Source organism: Manis pentadactyla, chromosome 9, assembly GCF_030020395.1.
Source record: "Manis pentadactyla isolate mManPen7 chromosome 9, mManPen7.hap1, whole genome shotgun sequence".
Lineage (NCBI taxonomy): Eukaryota > Metazoa > Chordata > Mammalia > Pholidota > Manidae > Manis > Manis pentadactyla.
The window spans coordinates 39903286-39923291 of record NC_080027.1 but is presented as its reverse complement, the minus strand read 5'-3'; the positions used below and the strand labels follow the sequence as shown (position 1 = coordinate 39923291).

General features: G+C 36.3%; 1 protein-coding gene across 3 annotated transcripts in view; it reads right to left on the bottom strand.

Annotated features, from left to right (window-relative positions):
• The window catches only part of C2CD3 (C2 domain containing 3 centriole elongation regulator), a 159325-nt gene that overhangs the window by 132308 nt on the left and 7011 nt on the right, over positions 1-20006 (bottom strand). For 2 of the 3 annotated variants that reach the window (XM_057507226.1, XM_057507225.1), the window contains exon 3: positions 11323-11480. In XM_057507226.1, the coding sequence (XP_057363209.1) occupies positions 11323-11480 (158 nt within the window). Of the gene's footprint in view, positions 1-11322; positions 11481-20006 lie in introns of those variants that run through there. The other variant, XM_057507227.1, reaches the window with a different exon arrangement.

The following is a 20006-nucleotide window of genomic DNA, read 5'->3' as shown; positions in this document are numbered from 1 at the left end:
CAAGATCTACAATAAAGCTTCAGTAATACTCCTAAAAGTAGAAAAATAAATTAGTGGAACGAGAGTCCAGAAATAGACCAATACAAATATAATCAACTGACCTTGTATAAAGATTCCAACATAATTTAGTGGATCATCTTTTCAATAAATGGTGCTAGAACAAGTGGATATACTTATAGAAAAAATAAATTCTGACTTTACTTCATACCATACACAAAAATTAACCAGACATGAATTATTCTAATGAAATCTAAAACTATAAAAATTTTAGAGGAAAGCAGTAGAGAAAATCTATACAACCTCAGAATAGGGAATGAATTCTTAGATGCAAAAAAACATGAACTATAAAAGGTAAAATTGATACATTTGACTTAATTAAAAGAAAAACTCTGTTCTTCAAAAAACACCACTAATAAAATTAAAAGATAAGTTAGAGGCTGAAAAAATCCCATCTATCTATAACAATCTACATATACCCTGCACATAAAAAAGGTCTTCAAACTAAAAAAGATATGCTGTTTTTAAAATGAGCAGAAGACTTGAATAGAAATTTCACAACAGTACATCAGAGGGTGGTACATCATTTTTCCTATGAAGAAGTTAGAGAGTCAATATTTAAGGCTTTGCATGCCATAGTCTATGTTATAATTACACTTCTGCTGCTGTAGCAGTAAGAGTTGCCATAGACTACACACAAATGAATGAGTGCTGCTGTTTTCTAATGAGACTATTTATAAATATAGGAAGTGAGCCAGATTTGCCTTGTAGGTATAGACTGTGAATACCTGATGATTAAAGAATGGCTAAAAAGCCCCCCCACACAAAAATGTATTGGTCATCAGGAAATGCAACCCAAAACCTCAGTAAGATATCAGTACATCACTAAAATGACAAAAATTAGAAAGCCTAACTATGGATTAAAGATGGCGGCGTGAGAGGTGAGACAGAGGCTTCCTCCTAAAACTATATATAATATGAAAATATAATTAATACAACTAATCCAATCCTGAAAGAGCAACAGGAAAGAAGGCTGCACCAGACTGCATACCCCTGGACAAAAGAGCAGACCTCATGGAACAGGGTAATGTACCAAAGCTCTGGCCTGCGGGGGCCGAAGCCCTTCCCCCACCCCAGCTAACTGGCTGGAGGAAGAGAAGCAGAGCGGGGAGGGAATGGAGGCCTGAGATTGCTGACCACCTAACTCTGGAAACCTGCTCTGGGAGCACAAACCTACATTTCATGGTGCTTTCATGATACTCTCGTGATTAGGGGATTGGAAAGCTAAGACAGGCAGAATTCCTGGAGAAACTGAGATTCCAGCTGCTTGTGGAAAACAGGGATCCATATCTGGCTGCTCTGGGTCAAAAGAAAGGTGGGCAGTCTGAGAACCTTCCTAACAAGGAAGACCTTAGCAAGAGGGCTGCTAAAGGGGCAAGGATTGCACAGAGCTTACTACTCAGGAGAAAGGACAGGCAGACAAAATTGTCTGAGTGCACTCTGCCCAGCAGGTTGGGAGGTTTCACGATTTCCAGGTGCTCCAGATCCTTGGCTGGCTACACAGCTCCAAAGACCCCCTCTGTGATAGGCAGTCTACTATGCCTTTCTCACGGCCAGCCCCACCTGGCTTGCAAACCGGCAAACCCTACCAAGGCATTAGGCCAGCCAGAGGGAAGATCTGTCTACAGCAACTACAAACACAAAGCACAGAGGCTTATATCTGTGTGCTCGGCCCACTGGTTCAGGCAGTGGAGACAGGCATAGCAGCCAGGAAGCAGGAAACAGCTCTTTCCTCCCCTCAGGCACCAATACCACTCTCCTGCCACCCCTGACATTGCTTCAGGGGATGAGTAGCTCTACAGAGTAGAGCTCCTGAACACCAGAGGGCGCCATATACAAATATGAAACGCCAAAGGAACCTGGTTCAGAGTAAAATTAATATAACTCCTGAGAAAGATGACATGGACCTCATGACTCTTCCTGAAAGGGAGTTCAAAATAAAAATCATTAACATGCTCATAGAGGTACAGAAAGATATTCAAGAACTCAGGAATGAATTCCAGTCAGAGATCCAATTGTTGAAGAGCACAATGGAGGGTATTAAAAGCAGATTGGATATGGTGGAGGAGATGATGAATGAAATAGAAGCTAGAGAAGAGGAATACAAAGAAGATGTGGCACAGAGAGAAAAAAGGATCTCTAAGAATGAAAGAATGTTGACAGAACTGTGTGACCAATCCAAACGGAACAATATTCACACCATAGGGATACCAGAAGAAGAGAAAAGGGATAGATAGAAAGTGTCTTTGAGGAGGTAATGGCTGAAAAATTCCCCAATCTGGGGAAGGAGATAGTCTCTCAGGCCATGGAGATGCACAGATCTCCCAACACATGGGACCCAAGGAAGACAACACCAAGAAATATAGTAATTAAAATGGCAAAGATCAAGGATAAGGACAGACTATTAAAAGCAGCCAGAGAGAGAAATAAGATCACATACAAAGGAAAGCCCATCAGGCTATCATCAGACTTCACAGCAGAAACCTTACAGGCCAGAAGGGAGTGGCATGATGTATTTAATGCCATGAAGCAGAAAGGCCTGGAACCAAGATTACTTTATCTGGCAAGACTATCATTTAAATTGGAAAGAGGGATTAAACAATTTCCAGATTAGCAAAAGCTAAGAGAATTTACCTCCCGCAAACCATACCTACAGTATATTTTGGAGGGACTGCTATAGATGGAAGTGTTCCTAAGCTTTCATAGCTGTCACCAGAGGTAATAAAACCACAGTAAAGAAAGAACAGCTAATTACTAAGCAAATGCAAAATTAAATTAACTATCCCCAAAGTCATTCAAGGGATAAACAAGGAATACAGAATATGATACCTAATATATAAAAAATGGAGAAGGAAGAAAAAGGAGAAAAAGAAAAGACCTTTAGATTGTGTTTGTTATAGCATATTAAGTGAGTTAAGTTAGACTCTTAGATAGTAAGGAAGTTAACATTGAACCTTTGATAACCACGAATCTAAAGCCTGCAACGGCAGTAAGTACATACCTATTGATAATCACCCTAAATGTAAATCAACCGAATGCACCAATCAAAAGCCATAGAGTCACTGAATGGATAAAAAAGCAAGACCCATCTATATGCTGCCTACAAGAGACTCACTTTAAACCCAAAGCCATAAACAGACTAAAAGTGAAGGGATGGAAAAACATATTTCATGCAACTAATAGAAAAAAGCAGGAGTTGCAGTACTTGTATCAGACAAAATAGACTTAAAAACAAAGAAAGTCAAAAAAAAAGGACATTACATAATGATAAAGGGGTCAATCCAACAAGGAAATATAACCATTATAAATATCAATGCTCCCAACACAGGAGCACCTACATATGTGAAACAAATACTAACTGATTAAAAGGGGAAATAGAATGCAATACATTCATTCTAGGAGACTTCAACACTCCACTCACTCTGAAGGACAGATCAACCAGACAGAAAATAAGTAAGGACACAGAGGCACTGAACAACACATTAAAACAGATGGACCTAACAGACATCTACACCCAAAAGCAGCAGGATACACATTCTTCTCAAGTGCACATGGAACATTTCCAAGAAGAGCTGATATACTAGGCCACAAAAAGAGCCTCAGTAAATTCAAAAAGTTTGAAATTGTACCAACCAGTTTCTCAGACCACAAAGGCATGAAACTAGAAATAAATTACGAAAAGAAAATGAAAAAATCCCACAAACACATGGAGGTTCCACAACATGCTCCTAAATAACCAATGGATCAATGACCAAATAAAAACAGAGATCAAGCAATATATGGAGACAAATGACAACAATAATTCAACACCAGAAAATCTGTGGGATGCAGCCAAGGCCGTGCTAAGAGGAAAGTATATTGTAATACAGGCCTACCTCAGGAAAGAGGAACCATCCCATAAAAGTAGTCTAAACTCACAATTAATGAAACTAGAAAAAGAAGAACAAATGAGGCCAAAGTCAGTAGAAGGAGGGACATAATAAAGATTAGAGCAGAAATAAATAAAATTGAGAAGAATAAAACAAAAGAAAGAATCAATGAAAGCAAGAGCTGGTTCTTTGAGAAAATTAACAAAATAGATAACCCCTAGCCTACCTTATCAAGAAAAAAAGAGAGTCTACACACATAAACAGAAACAGAAATGAGAAAGGAAATATCACAATGTACACCACAGAAATACAAAGAATGATTAGAGAATACTATGAAAAATTATATGCTAATGAACTGGATAACCTAGAAAAAAAGGACAACTTTCTAGAAAAACACAACCTTCCAAGGCTGACCAAGGAAGAAACAGAAAATCTAAACACACCAATTACCAGCTACAAAATTGAACTGGTAATCAAAAAAATACCTAAGAACAAAACCCCTGTAATAGATCTCTTCACCACTGAATTTTTCAAACATTTAGTGAAGACCAAATACCCATCCTCCTTGAAGTTTTCCAAAGAGTAGAAGAAGAGGGAACACTTCCAAACTCATTCTATGAGGACAGCATCATGCTAATACCAAAACCAGGCAAAGACACCACAAAAGAAGAAAATTACAGATGAATATCCCTGATGAACATAGATGAAAAAATACTCAACAAAATATTAGTAAACCCCAATTCAAAAATACATCGAAAAGATCATCCATCATGATCAAGTAGGAGTTATTCCAGGGATGCAAGGATGGTACAACATTCGAAAATCCATCATCATCCACCACATCAACAAAAAGGACAAAAGCCACATGATCATCTCCATAGATGCTGAAAAAGCATTCAACAAAATTCAACATCCATTTATGACAAAAACTCTCAACAAAATGGTTATAGAGGGCAAGTACCTCAACATAATAAAGGCCATATATGACAAACCCACAGCCAACATTATACTTAACAGCGAGAAGCTGAAAACTTTTCCTTTAAGACTGGGAACAAGACAAGGATGCACATTCTCCCCACTTCTATTCAACATCGTTCTGCAGGTCCTAGCCATGGCAATCAGAGAACACAAAGAAATAACAGGCATCCAGATAGGCAAGGAAGAAATTAAACTGTCCCTGTTTGCAGATGACCTGATATTGTACATAAAAAACCCAAAAGAACCTACTTCAAAACTACTAGATCTAGTATCTGAATTCATCAAAGTTGCTGGATACAAAATTAATACACACAAATCTGTGGCATTCCTATACACTAACAATGAAGTAGCAGAGAGACAAATCTGGAAAACAATTACACTCACAGTTGCATCAAAAAGAATAAAATACCTATGAATAAACCTAACCAAGGAAGTGAAAGACCTATACTCTGAAAACTACCAGACACTCATGAGCAAAATTAAAGAAGATACCAATAAATGGAAACACGTCCCATGCTTGTGGATAGGAAGAATTAATATCGTCAAAATGGCCATCCTGCATAAAGCAATCTATAGATTCAATGCAATTCCTATCAAAACACCAACAGCATTCTTCAACGAACTAGAGAAAATCATCCTAAAATTCATATGGAACCACAAAAGACCTCGAATAGCCACAGCAATCCTGAGAAGGAAGAATAAAGCAGGGGGAATTATGCTCCCCAACTTCAAGCTCTACTACATAGCCACTGTAATCAACACAATTTGGTACTGGCACAAGAACAGACCCATAGACCAATGGAACAGACTAGAGAGCCCTGATATAAACCCAACCATAGAGATCAATTAATATATGATAAAGGAGCCATGGACATACACTGGGGAAATGACATCCTCTTCAACAGCTGGTGTTGGCAAAACTAGACAGCTACATGCAAGAGAATGAAACTGTATTATTGTTTAACCCTATACACAAAAGTAAACTTGAAATGGATTAAAGACTTGAATATAAGTCATGAAACCATAAAACTCTTCGAAGACAACATAGGCAAACATCTCCTGAATATAAGCATGAGCAACTTCTTCCTGAACGCATCTCCTCGAGCAAGGCAAACAAAAGCAAAAAAGAACTCATGGGACTACATCAAACTAAAAAGTTAATGTACGGCAAAGGACACCATCAATAAGACAAAAAGGCATCCTACAGTATGGGAGAATATATTTGTAAGTGACATATCTGAGAAGGGGTGAACATCCAAAATATATAAAGAATTTACACACCTCAACACCCAAAAAGCAAGTAACCTGATAAAAAATGGGCAGAGGATATGAAGAGACAGTTCTCCAAAGAGAAATTCAGATGACCAACAGACACATGAAAATATGCTCCATATCACTAATCATCAGGGAAACGCAAATTAAAAACACAATGAGATATCACCTCATACCAGTAAGGGTGGCCAGCATCGAAAGGCTAAGAACAAGAAATGATGGTGAGGATGCTGAGAAAGGGGAACCCTCGTACACAGCTGGTGGGAATGTAAGTTAGTTCAACCATTGTGGAAAGCACTATGGAGGTTCATCAAAAACTAAAAACAGAAATGCCATTTGACGTGGGAATCCCACTCCTTGGAATTTACCCAAAGAATACAACTTCTCAGATTCAAAAAAACATATGCATCCCTGTGTTTATCGCAGCACTTTTTACAATAGCCAAGATATGGAAGCAACCCAAGTGTCCATCAGTAGATGGATTCATAAAGAAGAAGTGGTACATATACACAATGGAATACTATTCAGCCATAAGAAAGAAACAAATCCTACCATTTGCAACAACACGGCTGGAGCTGGAGGACATTATGCTCAGTGAAGTAAGCCAGGCGGAAAAAGACAAATGCCAAATGATTTCCCTAATTTGTGGAGTGTAACAGTGAAGCAAAACTGAAGGAACAAAATGGCAGAAGACTCACAGACTCTAAGAATCAACTAGTGGTTTCCAAAGGGGAGGGATGTGAGAGAGCGGGTGGGGAGGGAGGGAGAAGGGGATTGAGGAGTATTATGTTTAGTACACATGTTGTGTGGGATCACCGGGAGAACAACGTAGCACAGAGAAGACACATAGTGAATCGGTGACATCTTGCTGCACTGATGTACAGTGACTGCATTGGGGTATGGGTGGGGATTTGATAATATGTGTAAATGTAGTAACCACATTGTTGTTTCATGTGAAACCTTCATAAGAGTGTATATCAATCATACCTTAATAAAAAAAATAAAAAAGAAAGAAAGACTAAGTATACTACTGGTATGGTTGTGGTATGATTAGTTTATAAAATGTTTATACACTACTGATGGGAATGTAAAATTATACCAGTTTGAAAACAGTTTGGCAGTTTCTTAAAAAGTTAAATATACACTTACCATATGACTCAGCAATTCTACTCTTGAGGATTTTCACAAGATAATAAAAACATATCCACAGAAGAAGTTGCTTTATTTGTAATATGAAAAAAAGTGGAAAAAAAGCAAATGTCCACCAACTGGCAAATGGAGAAAAAGTTGTGGAATATACATACAATAGAATATAACTCTGAAAAAGGGAACTACTGATATACAAATATGGATGAACATCTAAAATTGTCTTTTATTTATTCTATTAATACAGTACTTAATCTGGGTGAGGAGCGAATGCACGTTCAGTGTATGGTTTTGTGTGTTTTTTGTTTTGATATTGTTAATGTACAATTACTTGAACAGCATTATGGTTAGTAGACTCCCCCTATTATCAAGTCCACCCACATACCCCATTACAGTCACTGTCCATCAGCATAGTAAGATGCTATTGAATCATTACTTGTCTTCTCTGTATATACTGCCTTTTCCATGTCCCTCCTCACTACATTATGTGTGCTAATCATAATGCCCCCTTTTCCCCCTTATCCCTTCCTTCACACCCATCCTCCCCAGTCCTTTTCCCTTTGGTAACTGTTAGTCCATTCTTGGGTTCTGTGAGTCTGCTGCTGTTTTGTTCCTTTAGTTTTTTCTTTGTTCTTTTACTTCACAGATGAGTGAAATCATTTCGTACCTGTCTTTCTCTGCTTGGCTTATTTCACTGAGCATAATACCCTCCAGCTCCATACATGTTGTTGCAAATTTAGGATTTGTTTTCTTCTTATGGCTATATAATATTCCATTGTGTATATGTACCACATCTTCTTTATCCATTCATCTACTGATGGACACTTAGGTTGCTTCCATTTCTTGGCTATTGTAAATAGTGCTGTGACAAACATAGGGGTGTCTATGTCTTTTTCAAACTGGGCTAATGCATGGTTATTTTTCATATCTTATACATATATTCTCTTGTATATCTCCATTTAATTAAAAAAATTAAAGCAAATAAAATGTATAGTACCTAACATATGGTAGACATACAGTAAAATGTTGATTAAAAATGTTATCAGCATGAACTCCTTCAATTTTGTCCATCTCAAAATGTTTATCCTCTTTCCCTTCTGCTTGTAATTACTCCAATCCAAAGGTAACCTATCATAATTATGTTCATGATAGAAATTTATTACCATCTAATTCTCTTCATGACCTTCATGATCTTATTTGCTCAATTATCCTTTTATTTTAATATCTTTCTTTAGTTGACTTTCTCTTTGGTCTATGAAACAAATCAGATCTTCTGTACTCTAAGAAAAGGGGTCTGCAAACTTATTCTATAAAGGGGCAGAGAAGAAATACTTCAGGCTTGACTGCATTCTTTTGTAAAGCCTTTAAAAATGTAAACAGTATTTTTACTTAGGCAAATAGATTTGGTCCACTGGGCAGTTTGCCAACCCCTGTTCTAAAACAGTGTCAACAAACTTTTCAATTCTGCTACCAAATATGAATACCAGCCTCTCAAATTCAAGTACATTTGGCATGGCCCTATCATGTGCCTGAGGACTTAAGTGTTTCTGTATTTTTTCATCTCATTTAATTCCCACAACAATGCTAAGAGGTAAAAGTTTCAGTATACTCATTTTACAAAATAGGATACTAAAGCTCAGAGTGTATCAGGGAACACCAGAATTGCTTTTGTAACCAATTTCTCCATGTCCAATGCTATTTCCATTGGATCACCACCTCTCCCTCTCTTCACTGCCATTTATCTGGGACACAGAAATCTTTAATTGTTAATTTCTACTTCTTCACTGTAATTACTACTTATTTCCTTACTCCACAATCTTCCAAAATCCAACTTTTGCCTCTACCGCTCTACCAAGACAATTCTCCTCCAACAAATCCAATGAAATTGAAGTAAAGAATCCAGAATTATTATTGTATCAGTTAACAGTTGAATATTGAAAAAATGATACAGCCATTTTAGAAAAGTCTGGCAGTTCCTCAAAATCAAATGTAGTTATCGTGACTGAAATACTACTCCCTAGGTATGTACGGAAGAGAACTACAAACATATATTAACAAAGAATTTGTACAGGAATGTTCAGAGTAACATTATTCGCATAGTCACAAAAAGTGGAAACAACCCAAATGTCCATCAACTGAAGAATGGATCAACATGTGCTCTATCTATACAATGGAATATTATTCAGCCATAATAAGGAATGAAGTACTGATGCATGCTACAACCATGGATGAACTTAAATATTAAGCTAAGTGAAAGAAGCCAGTCACAAAAGACCACATATTGCATTTCATTTACATGAAATGTCCAGAATAGGGAAATATATAGACAGAAAGTAGATCAGTAGTCGTCAGGGGCTGGGGAAGGATGAAAGGGGAAATGACTGCTAATGGGTACAGTGTTTCTTCTGGGGGTGATAAATGCTCTGGAATTAGGTAGTAGTGATAGTTGTACAATCTTGTGAATATATTGAAAACCACTGAATTGTATACTTTACATGGGTGAATTTTATGGCATGTGAATTATATATTAATTTTTAAAATAGGAAAAAAAACCTCACCTAGAATTCTGTTTTCACTCTTCCGTGTTTTTCCTTCCCATTGATCATATGTATATATGTAGATATAATTTTAATTCTTATTTGTCATCAACCCCAAATCATTTGTCCATGCTGCCACATAATCATAACTATATAATTTTGTCCTTATGGAGACAATAGTTCATTGACTACAATTTTAATATTGTTGAGTAAGTCTCATTTTTTTCAATATTAAAAGTATAATTTCATACTAGGCCTAAGTATATAGCCTCCCTCTCTTTTTATGTTATTTCCTTACATTCCCAAGGGTAGAACTGCTGAGGTAAATGATATATGATGATTTTTATGGCTCTTGAAACATAATTCCAAACTCTCTTACAGGTCTGATGCAAATTTATATACCATTATCAAAAAAGTCTGAGTAAACCAGGCTTACTTCCCCATAAAGTTACCAACATAAGGTGTTACTATTATTTCATTTTTAAATTTAATGTGATAAATACAATTTAAAAAATATTAAGTTCTTCTACTTAGATCTATTTCTGGACTCTATATTCTGTTCCATTGACACAATAATATGCTTGTGATTTTATAGTAAGTTCTTACATCTGGTAATGTTGTACATTTTTTTCATCTTTTTTGAACTATTTTCTTATAAACATGCTTAAATAGCTATATATATTTTAGAATACACTCGACAAGGCATAAACCTCATGAGCTTTCTAAGGGGTTTAAATACTCAGAATTCTCTAGGAAGCACTCCCAAAGAGTATTCCTCAGAAAGGGACCCTTCCATGTTCTTTCCCACCATCCCAAATATATCTATAGTATAATATGTATCACATTGTATTCTACTTGTTACTCTTTTCCATTTCCTCCCACATGACTTTGGAAAATTAAATGAAAGGACCATCTCTTATGTCATATTAAGTTAGTGGCATATAACAGTGTATCAAAAAAATGTAGGCTGAATCAATCAATGAATATATCAGATACCACTTATATGAGTCAAACAAGCAATTATTGCTTGGCACTGTGTTAGAAGGTGGGAGAAAAACAAAGGAAGTAGAAAATACTGTCCTGCTTTCCCAGAGAACCTAGAAACTAAATCAAAGGGAAATTGTCTCAATATATAATTTTGGAGACTATGGTGGATATAAACTGAACAATGATTATGTAATTAGTGTTATTATAAATTTAATAAAGAGTATGGAGAAGACCAAGTGCAGTAGTTGCTGTGAAGGATTCTTGGAACATGAGATGGGCTGCAAAGCAATAAGAGAATCTAGGTAAGTGGGAAACAGATGTATGTTACAAACTTTGCGTAAAAACATGACCAAAGGCTTGAAGTGGGAATTAGCATGGTATATGTGAGTCATGTCCCTTTCCATTCTACAAACAGACTCAACTATTTGTGCCCCAAAACTTTTATTCTAGGCAAAAAAGAATTAAAACATTTTTACCTGGAGTTCTCCAAGTTTCTTAGATGTTGGTGAAACAATGGTAAAAAGTCCACTGATGTGATGGGTTGGAGAAAGCTGGGCTAGTCCACTGATCTGAACTCTACCAATTGGAAGATGATCAAGTTTGGTGATTACTTCAAGCACGAGCACAGCCATATCTAATCAGAAAGTTACAACACATACAGATATTTTTCACTTACTTTTTTTTTATTTTTATTTTTTTGGAAGTTGGCAGGAGAGTACATTTTAGAAAACTTTTTTACTTAAAAAATTATTTTATTTTTCAAATAAGCCACACACTCAACAATATCATTCTGGGTGTAGGGACAAGTGAACCCAAGATTAAAAGAAGAAAGTTTTAGAGAAGAACAATGAATAAAATATTTAGCATATCAAGTATCTGATAAGGAAAGTATCTTTACAAGAGTATTAAAAAAAACATATCTGGTAAAAACTCAGGCTTTGGTATTGAAATATAAAAGCAAAAATCCTCAGTTCTTTTATTCTTACCATCTCTAGTTTTAAACTGGACAAAGGACTTCTCTTGCATAGATGCAAAGTTAGGACCCTGAGTACCAAGAATATCTAATTGCTTACTCCTCAGTTATATCTGGAGCACTGAAATACTGAGGGCACTTGGAACTAAGAGAAATGGAAATAAACTCCTTACCTGTATTCTTCAACTAGTCACTTAGACATAATACCTTCACATGGTAATAATTTACAGCAGAAGACATATAAGGCATGCTATGGAAACTGAGATTATTCCAGGACTGTGTAACTTCTGAATATTTCCTTACAAAGTTGAGAAAATGATTCATTTTCACCATTTGTTCAATACTCCAGTGAAAAGAGCACAGGACTTAAAATTAGAAGTCCTAGGATTGTGTCATGGCTCCAATATTCACAAGCTACTTCTGTATAAGCCAGTTGTCTGTAAAATAGGCATTGTAATACTACATCATAGTTGTGTAAGGGAGGGAGTAATGCAAGTAAAATATGTAGCACAGTATCCTCTCACATGGTGGTTGCTTAAGGTCGCTGTATGATTTTAGGTAAATTACTTAACATATTGCAGTCCCTTTCTTACCTACAAATGAAAGTTATCTGAAAATCTTACGAGCTAATAGATGTAAAGTGCTTTGAAGACTATAAAATGATGTGTATATGCAGAATAGGGGAAATGTACCAACATCTGTTATTTACTAACGGGGTCTGCCATGCCTCATTAATTCTCTTCACAAATTTGTGATACAGTTTTCTCCATCCCCATTTGAGGATAACACTGAGGCTCAGAGAGGTCATACAACACTCCTAGGTTTAACCAGCCTTAAAGTAACCAAACTTTAAATAGGGCTAACACTCAGTTATGTCCAACTATGAAGTACATTATACCATGCTGCTTTATTATTTATTACATCCAGCAAGAAAAAAAACTTAATTCCTAATATGCTTCTGACTCTTATCTTTCACTTTGCTATAGAATTAGAATCCCTACTATTCATCATTCTTCCCATCCCCATTGTCTTTCACATTCCTACTAACGGAATCCTATCTGATTAAAGAGAGGCAAAAATCAAGTAGTGAGGCTTAGTGAAGTAATGCAATTTTCTCAGTTTCTACCCTAACTTTCCCATGCTCCAAACATTTTCATGGCTGCTATTTCCTGTAAAGAGATAAAAGATAAAGATGTAAGAAGAGAATATGAGGCATATCTCAGAATCCTATACTCCCTTAATTTCCTGAGGTAGTATGACAAATACAGAAACAGGAATGGTCTTCGAGCCTTCATTCCTGAAATTAGGGTTGGTGTTAGGGTGACATTGGTAGGATACTTCCTAATCTGAAACTCAAATTCATCACGGAGAAAACAATGATAACAACCACTGTCAATGTACAGGGCCTTACAGCATGCATTCTGGTATTTCCCAGTGGCTTTCTCTTATTCCTCCCACTCTATGTTTACCTTCCTTAAACAAAGTTTTAAAGATTTAAAATGCAAAGATTTTCTCAACTAAAAAAAAAATCTTTCTGTACTCAGCTGCTTTTGCAACTGCCCTAACTTACATTCAGGATAAGATGAAACAGATAAAAAAGAATGAATAAAATAAACCACCCTACCTACTTCACAGGTTCATTTTAAACATCAAATAAGATGATGAACCTGAAAGTGTTTTTTTTATTATGGTATAATCAATATACAATCACATGAGCAACACTGTGGTTTCTAGATTCCCCCCATTATCAAGTCCCCACCACATACCCCATTACAGTCACTTTCCATCAGCGTAGTAAGATGCTATAGGGCCACTACTTGCCTTCTCTGTGCTATACTGCCTTCCAAGTGCTCCCTCCTACATTATGTGTGCTATTCATAATGCTGCTGAAAGTATTTTATAGACTGTAAAATGCATGCATTTTCAACTGTTCCTATATATTATTTTAATCTGAAGAATTCATATACTCCACTTTACTGCCTTCCTCTTCCCAACCTGGACCCATTCAAGTTTTATGCTAATATGTGACAATATAGTCCTTAGTACACTTTATGCATTTTATTTTCTTTTAAATGCAATATGCATACAAAACAGTACATAGAACACTAATATTAAAACACATACTGATCACAAGGCTTAAGAAATAGCTATACTTTTTCCAAGTTTTCGGTTTCGAGCACATACTCTTATAAACTAATGTTTATTTCTTGTGTCCTTATTTTCTTATGTCACACTCATGTCCACAGCTGGGCCATCACTTACAAAGTTCACCTCATTTCTCTCCTATTCAAATCCTACCTTCTCCAAAGATTTTTTCCTAACTAGAATCATGAAATTTGAGTACTGGACCATTTGGTGGTTAACCACTTCAACTTACAAATGGGAAAATTAAGGCCCAGAAAGATGAAATGGCTTGCTCAAAGTCAAGCAGAACAGAATAGGATACTGGTTTCCTAACAGCTTATGATATGTTTTTTAGCCCTTATTAATTTCATACTAGCCCTTATTAACTTCCTGGAATATTCATATAGAATATGTACTAAGGAATCAGATATTTAATTACTTATTTTCTGGCATTGCTCACTACTATTACATATATGCAAATTCTATTTTTTTCCAACTAATCTATAAGCTCCTTTTTATCAGGGATTACATCTAAAATCTCTGTATCCCCCACAGTGCCAAAGACTTTATTTATTTATTTATTTATATTTTGGTATCATTAATGTACAATTACTTGAACATTATGGTTACTAAACACCCGCTATTATCAAGTCCCCCCCTCATACCCATTACAGTCACTGTCCATCAGCGGAGTAAGATGCTACAGAATCATTACTTGTCTTCTCTGTATATACTGCCTTTCCCATGTCCCCCACTGCTACATTATGTGTGTTAATAGTAATGCCCCTTATTCCCCTTATCCCTCCCTTCCCACCCATCCTCCCCAGTCCCTTTCCCTTTGGTAACTGTTAGTACATTCTTGGGTTCTGTCAGTCTGTGGCTGCTTTGTTCCTTCAGTTTTTTCTTTGTACTTATACTCCACAGATGAGTAAAATCATTTGATACTTGTCTTTATCTGCCTGGCTTATTTCACTGAGCATAATACCCTCTAGCTCCATCCATGTTGTTGCAAATGGTAAGATCTGTTTTTTTCTTATGGCTGAGTAATATTCCATTGTGTATATGTACCACCTCTTCTTTATGCATTCCTCTACTGATGGACATTTCCATTTCTTGTCTATTGTAAATAGTGCTGCGATTAACATAGGGGTGCATCTGTCTTTCTCCAACCGGGCTGCTGCATTCTTAGGGTAAATTCCTAGAAGTGGAATTCCTGGGTCAAATGGTATTTCTATTTTGAGTTTTTCGAGGAAACTCCATACTGCTTTTCACAATGATTGAACTAGTTTACATTCCCACCTGCAGTGTAGGAGGGTACCCATTTCTCCACATCGTCGCCAACAATTGTTGTTGTTTGGCTTTTGGATGGTGGCCGTCCTAACTGGTGTGAGGTGATATCTCATTGTGGTTTTAATTTGCATTTCTCTGATGATTAGTGATGTGCAGCATCTTTTCATGTGCCTGTTGGCCATCTGAATTTCTTCTTTGGAGAAGTGTCTTCAGATCCTCTGCCCATTTTTTAATTGGCTTATTTGCTTTTTGCTTGTTGAGGTGCATGAGCTCTTTATATAATTTGGATGTCAATGCCTTATCGGATATTTCATTTATGAATATATTCTCCCATACTGTAGGAGGTCTTTTTGTTCTACTGATGGTATCCTTTGCTGTACAGAAGCTTTTTAGTTTGATATAGTCCCACTTGTTCATTTTTGCTTTTGTTTCCCTTGCCTGGAGACATATGTTCATGAAGAAGTTGCTCATGTTTATGTCCAAGAGATTTTTGCCTATATTTTTTTCTAAGAGTTTTATGGTTTCATGACTTACATTCAGGTCTTTGATCTATTTTGAGTTTACTTTTGTGTACAGGGTTAGACAATAATCCATTTTCATTCACTTACATGCAGCTGTCCAGTTTTGCCAACACCAGCTGTTGAAGAGGCTGTCATTTCCCCACTGTATATCCATGGCTCCTTTATCATATATTAATTGACCATATATGCTTGGGTTTATATCTGGGCTCTCTATTCTGTTGCACTGCTCTATGGGTCTGTTCTTGTGCCAGTACCAAATTGTGCTGATTACAGTCACTTTATAGTAGAGCTTGAAGTTGGGGAGCATAATTCCCCCTGCTTTATCCTTCCTTCTCAGGATTTCTTTGGCTATTCAGGGTCTTTTATCGTTCCATATGAATTTTAGAACTATTTGTTCTAGTTCATTGAAGAATGCTGTAGATATTTTGATAAGGATTGCATTGAATCTGTAGATTGCTTTAGGCAGGATGGCAATTTTGCCAATATTAATTCTTCCTACGCAAGAGCATAGGATGATTTTCCATTTATGAGTATCCTCTTTAATTTCTCATAAGTCTTGTAGTTTTCAGGGTAAAGTCTTTCACTAACTTGGTTAGGTTTATTCCTAGGTATTTTATTCTTTCTGATGCAGTTGTGAATGGAATTGTTTTCCTGATTTCTCTTTCTGCTAGCTCATCGTTAGTGTATAGGAATACCACAGATTTCTGTGCATATTAGATCTAGTAGTTTTGGAGTGAACAGAGACAGTGTGACTTCTTCCTTGCCAATCTGGATGCCTTTTATTTCTTTGTGTTGTCTGATTGTCGTGGCTAGGACCTCCAGAACTATGCTGAATAAAAGTGGGGAGAGTGGGCATCCTTGTCTTGTTCCTGATCTTAAAGCTTTCAGCTTCTTGCTATTAAGTATAATAGTGGGTTTGTCATATATGGCCTTTATTATGTTGAGGTACTTGCCCTCTATAACCATTTTGTTGAGTTTTTATCATGAATGGATGTTGAATTTTGTCGAATGCTTTTCCAGCATCTATGGAGATAATCGTGGCTTTTGTCCTTTTTGTTGATGTGGTGGATGATGTTGATGGGTTTTCAAATGTTGTACCATCCTTGCATCTCTGGGATGAATCCCACTTGATCATGATGGATGATCTTTTTGATGTATTTTTGAATTCGGTTTGCTAATATTTTGTTGAGTATTTTTTCATCTATGTTCATGCGGGATATCGGTCTGTAATTTTCTTTTTTGTGCGGTCTTTGCCTGGTTTTGGTATTAGAGTGATGTTGGCCTTGTAGAATGAGTTTGGGAGTATTTCCTCCTCCTCTATTTTCTGGAAAAATTTAAGGAGGATCGGTGTCAGATCTTCACTAAATGTTTGATAAAATTCAGCAGTGAAACCTTCTGTTCCAGGGGTTTTGTTCTTAGGTAGTTCTTTGATTACCAATTCAATTGCCTTGCTGGTAATTGTTCTATTCAGATTTTCTGTTTCTTTCTGGGTCAGCCTTGGAAGGTTGTATTTTTCTAGAAGGTTGTCCATTTCCTCTAGGTTATCCAGTTTGTTACCATATAAATTTTCATAGTATTGTCTCATAGTTCTTTGTACTTCTATGGTGTCCATTGTGATTTTTTCTTTCTCATTTCTGATTCTGTTTATGTGTGTAGACTCTTTTTTTCTTGATAAGTCTGGCTAGGGGTTTATCTATTTTGTTTATTTTCTCGAAGAACCAGCTCTTGCTTTCATTGATTCTTTCTATTGTTTTATTCTTATCAATTTTATTTATTTCTGCTTTAATCTTTATTATGTCCCTCCTTCTACTGACTTTGGGCCTCATTTGTTCTTCCTTTTCTAGTTTCATTAATTGTGAGTTTAGCCTGTTCATTTGGGATTATTGTTCTTTCCTGAGGTAGGCCTGTATTGCAATATACTTTCCTCTTATAACTGCCTTCGCTGCGTCCCATATATTTTGTGTTGTTGAACTATTGTTGTTATTTGTCTCCATAGATTGCTTGATCTCTGTCTTTATTTGGTCATTGATCCATTGATTATTTAGAAGCATGTTATTAAGCCTCCATGTGTTTGTGGGCTTTTTCATTTTCTTTGTGTAATTTATTTCCTGTTTCATATCTTTGTGATCTGAGAAGCTGGTTGGCACAATTTCAATCTTTTTGAATTTACTAGGTTCTTTTTGTGGCCTAGTATATGATCTATTCTTGAAAATGTTCCATGTGCCCTTGAGAAGAATGTGTATCCTTTTGCTTTTGGATGGAGTGTTCTGTAGATGTCTATTAGGTCCATCTGTTCTAATATGTTGTTCAATGCCTTTGTCTCTTTACTTATTTTCTGTCTGGTTGATCTGTCCTTTGAAGTGAGTGGTGTGTTGAAGTCTCCTAAAATGAATGCACTGCATTCTATTTCTCCCTTTAATTCTGTTAGTATTTGTTTCACATATGTAGGTGATCCTGTTGTGGGTGCCTATTTATTTATAATAGTTGTATCCTCTTGTTGGACTAATCCTTTTATCACTATCTAATGCCCTTCTTTGTCTCTTGTTAGTTTCTTTGTTTTGAAGTCTATTTTGTCTGATACAAGTACTGCAACTCCTGCTTTTTTCTCACTATTAGTTGCATGAAATATCTTTTTCCATCCCTTTACTTTCAGTCTGTGTATGTCTTTGGGTTTGAAGTGAGTCTCTTGTAGGCAGCATGTAGATGGGTCTTGTTTTTTATACATTCAGTAACTCCATGTCTTTTGATTGGTGCATTCAGACCATTTACATTTAGGGTCATTATCAATAGGTATGTACTTATTGCCATTGCAGGCTTTAGATTCGTGGTTACCAAAGGTTCAAGGGTAATTCCCTTACTATCTAACAGTCTAACTCACTTTATATGCTATTAGAAAACACAACCTAAAGGTTCTTTTTTTTTTATTTTTTTTTATTGAAGGGTAGTTGACACACAGTATTACATTACATTAGTTTCAGGTGTACAACATAGTGATTCAACATTTATATACATGACAATTCTAGGTACCAGCTATCACCATACCAAGCTGTTACAATATCTTGGACTATATTCATTACATCCCGGTTACTTATTATTTTACCATTGGAAGTGTGTACTTTTTTTTTTTTTTTTTGTGAGGGCATCTCTCATATTTATTGATCAAATGGTTGTTAACAACAATAAAATTCTGTATAGGGGAGTCAATGCTCAATGCACAATCATTAATCCACCCCAAGCCTAATTTTCATCAGTCTCCAATCTTCTGAGGCATAACAAACAAGTTCTTTCATGGAGAACAAATTCTTACATAGTGAATAAGTTCTTACATGGTGAACAGTACAAGGGCAGCCATCACAGAAACCTTCGGTTTTGCTCATGCATTATGAACTATAAACAGTCAGTTCAAATATGAATACTCATTTGATTTTTATACTTGATTTATATGTGGATACCACATTTCTCTCTTTATTATTATTATTTTTAATAAAATGCTGAAGTGGTAGGTAGATACAAGATAAAGGTAGAAAACATAGTTTAGTGTTGTAAGAGAGCAAATGTAGATCATCAGGTGTGTGCCTGTAGACTATGTGTTAATCCAAGCTAGACAAGGGCAATAAAACATCCATGGATGCAGAAGATTTCTCTCAGAACAGGGGGAGTGAGGTTCTAAGCCTCACCTCTGTTGATCCCCAATTTCTCACCTGATGGCCCCCCTGCGACTGTGCCTGTCTTAGGTTGTTCCTCCCTTGAGGAATCTTACCCATCTCTGGCTAACCAGTCATCTTCCAGGGCCATACAGGGAAATGTAAAGTTGGTAAGTGAGAGAGAAGCCTTATTGTTTGAAATGGTTAGCTTTTTATTTCTTTGCATATTTATGCCCTGTGGCTTCTATGCCCAGCATTTGTCTTGAGGTATCTTTACCACTTGGAAGAATTATGATACTCGGTAAATTTGATATGAGGCACGAATTCTATTTAAGGGTTGTAATTAGGGAGGAAGAAGAAAAGCTATAGAAGTAGCAGGCGGAAGAAAACATGGGAAGATTGATTATTTCTTTGACATATCTTCTTGTAGAGTAACTTCAGCATGTATAGGTTTTAAGCTACTACTTAAATTGCGCACACACATTAACATAATAGGAGTATAGTTACATAACCAAAGCATACCTGTAATTACCAGCCATCTCCAGAGAAACCAAGAAAACCAGTTAGGCACCTTAGGCATTTGTGAAAACTTATCTATGATATGGTGG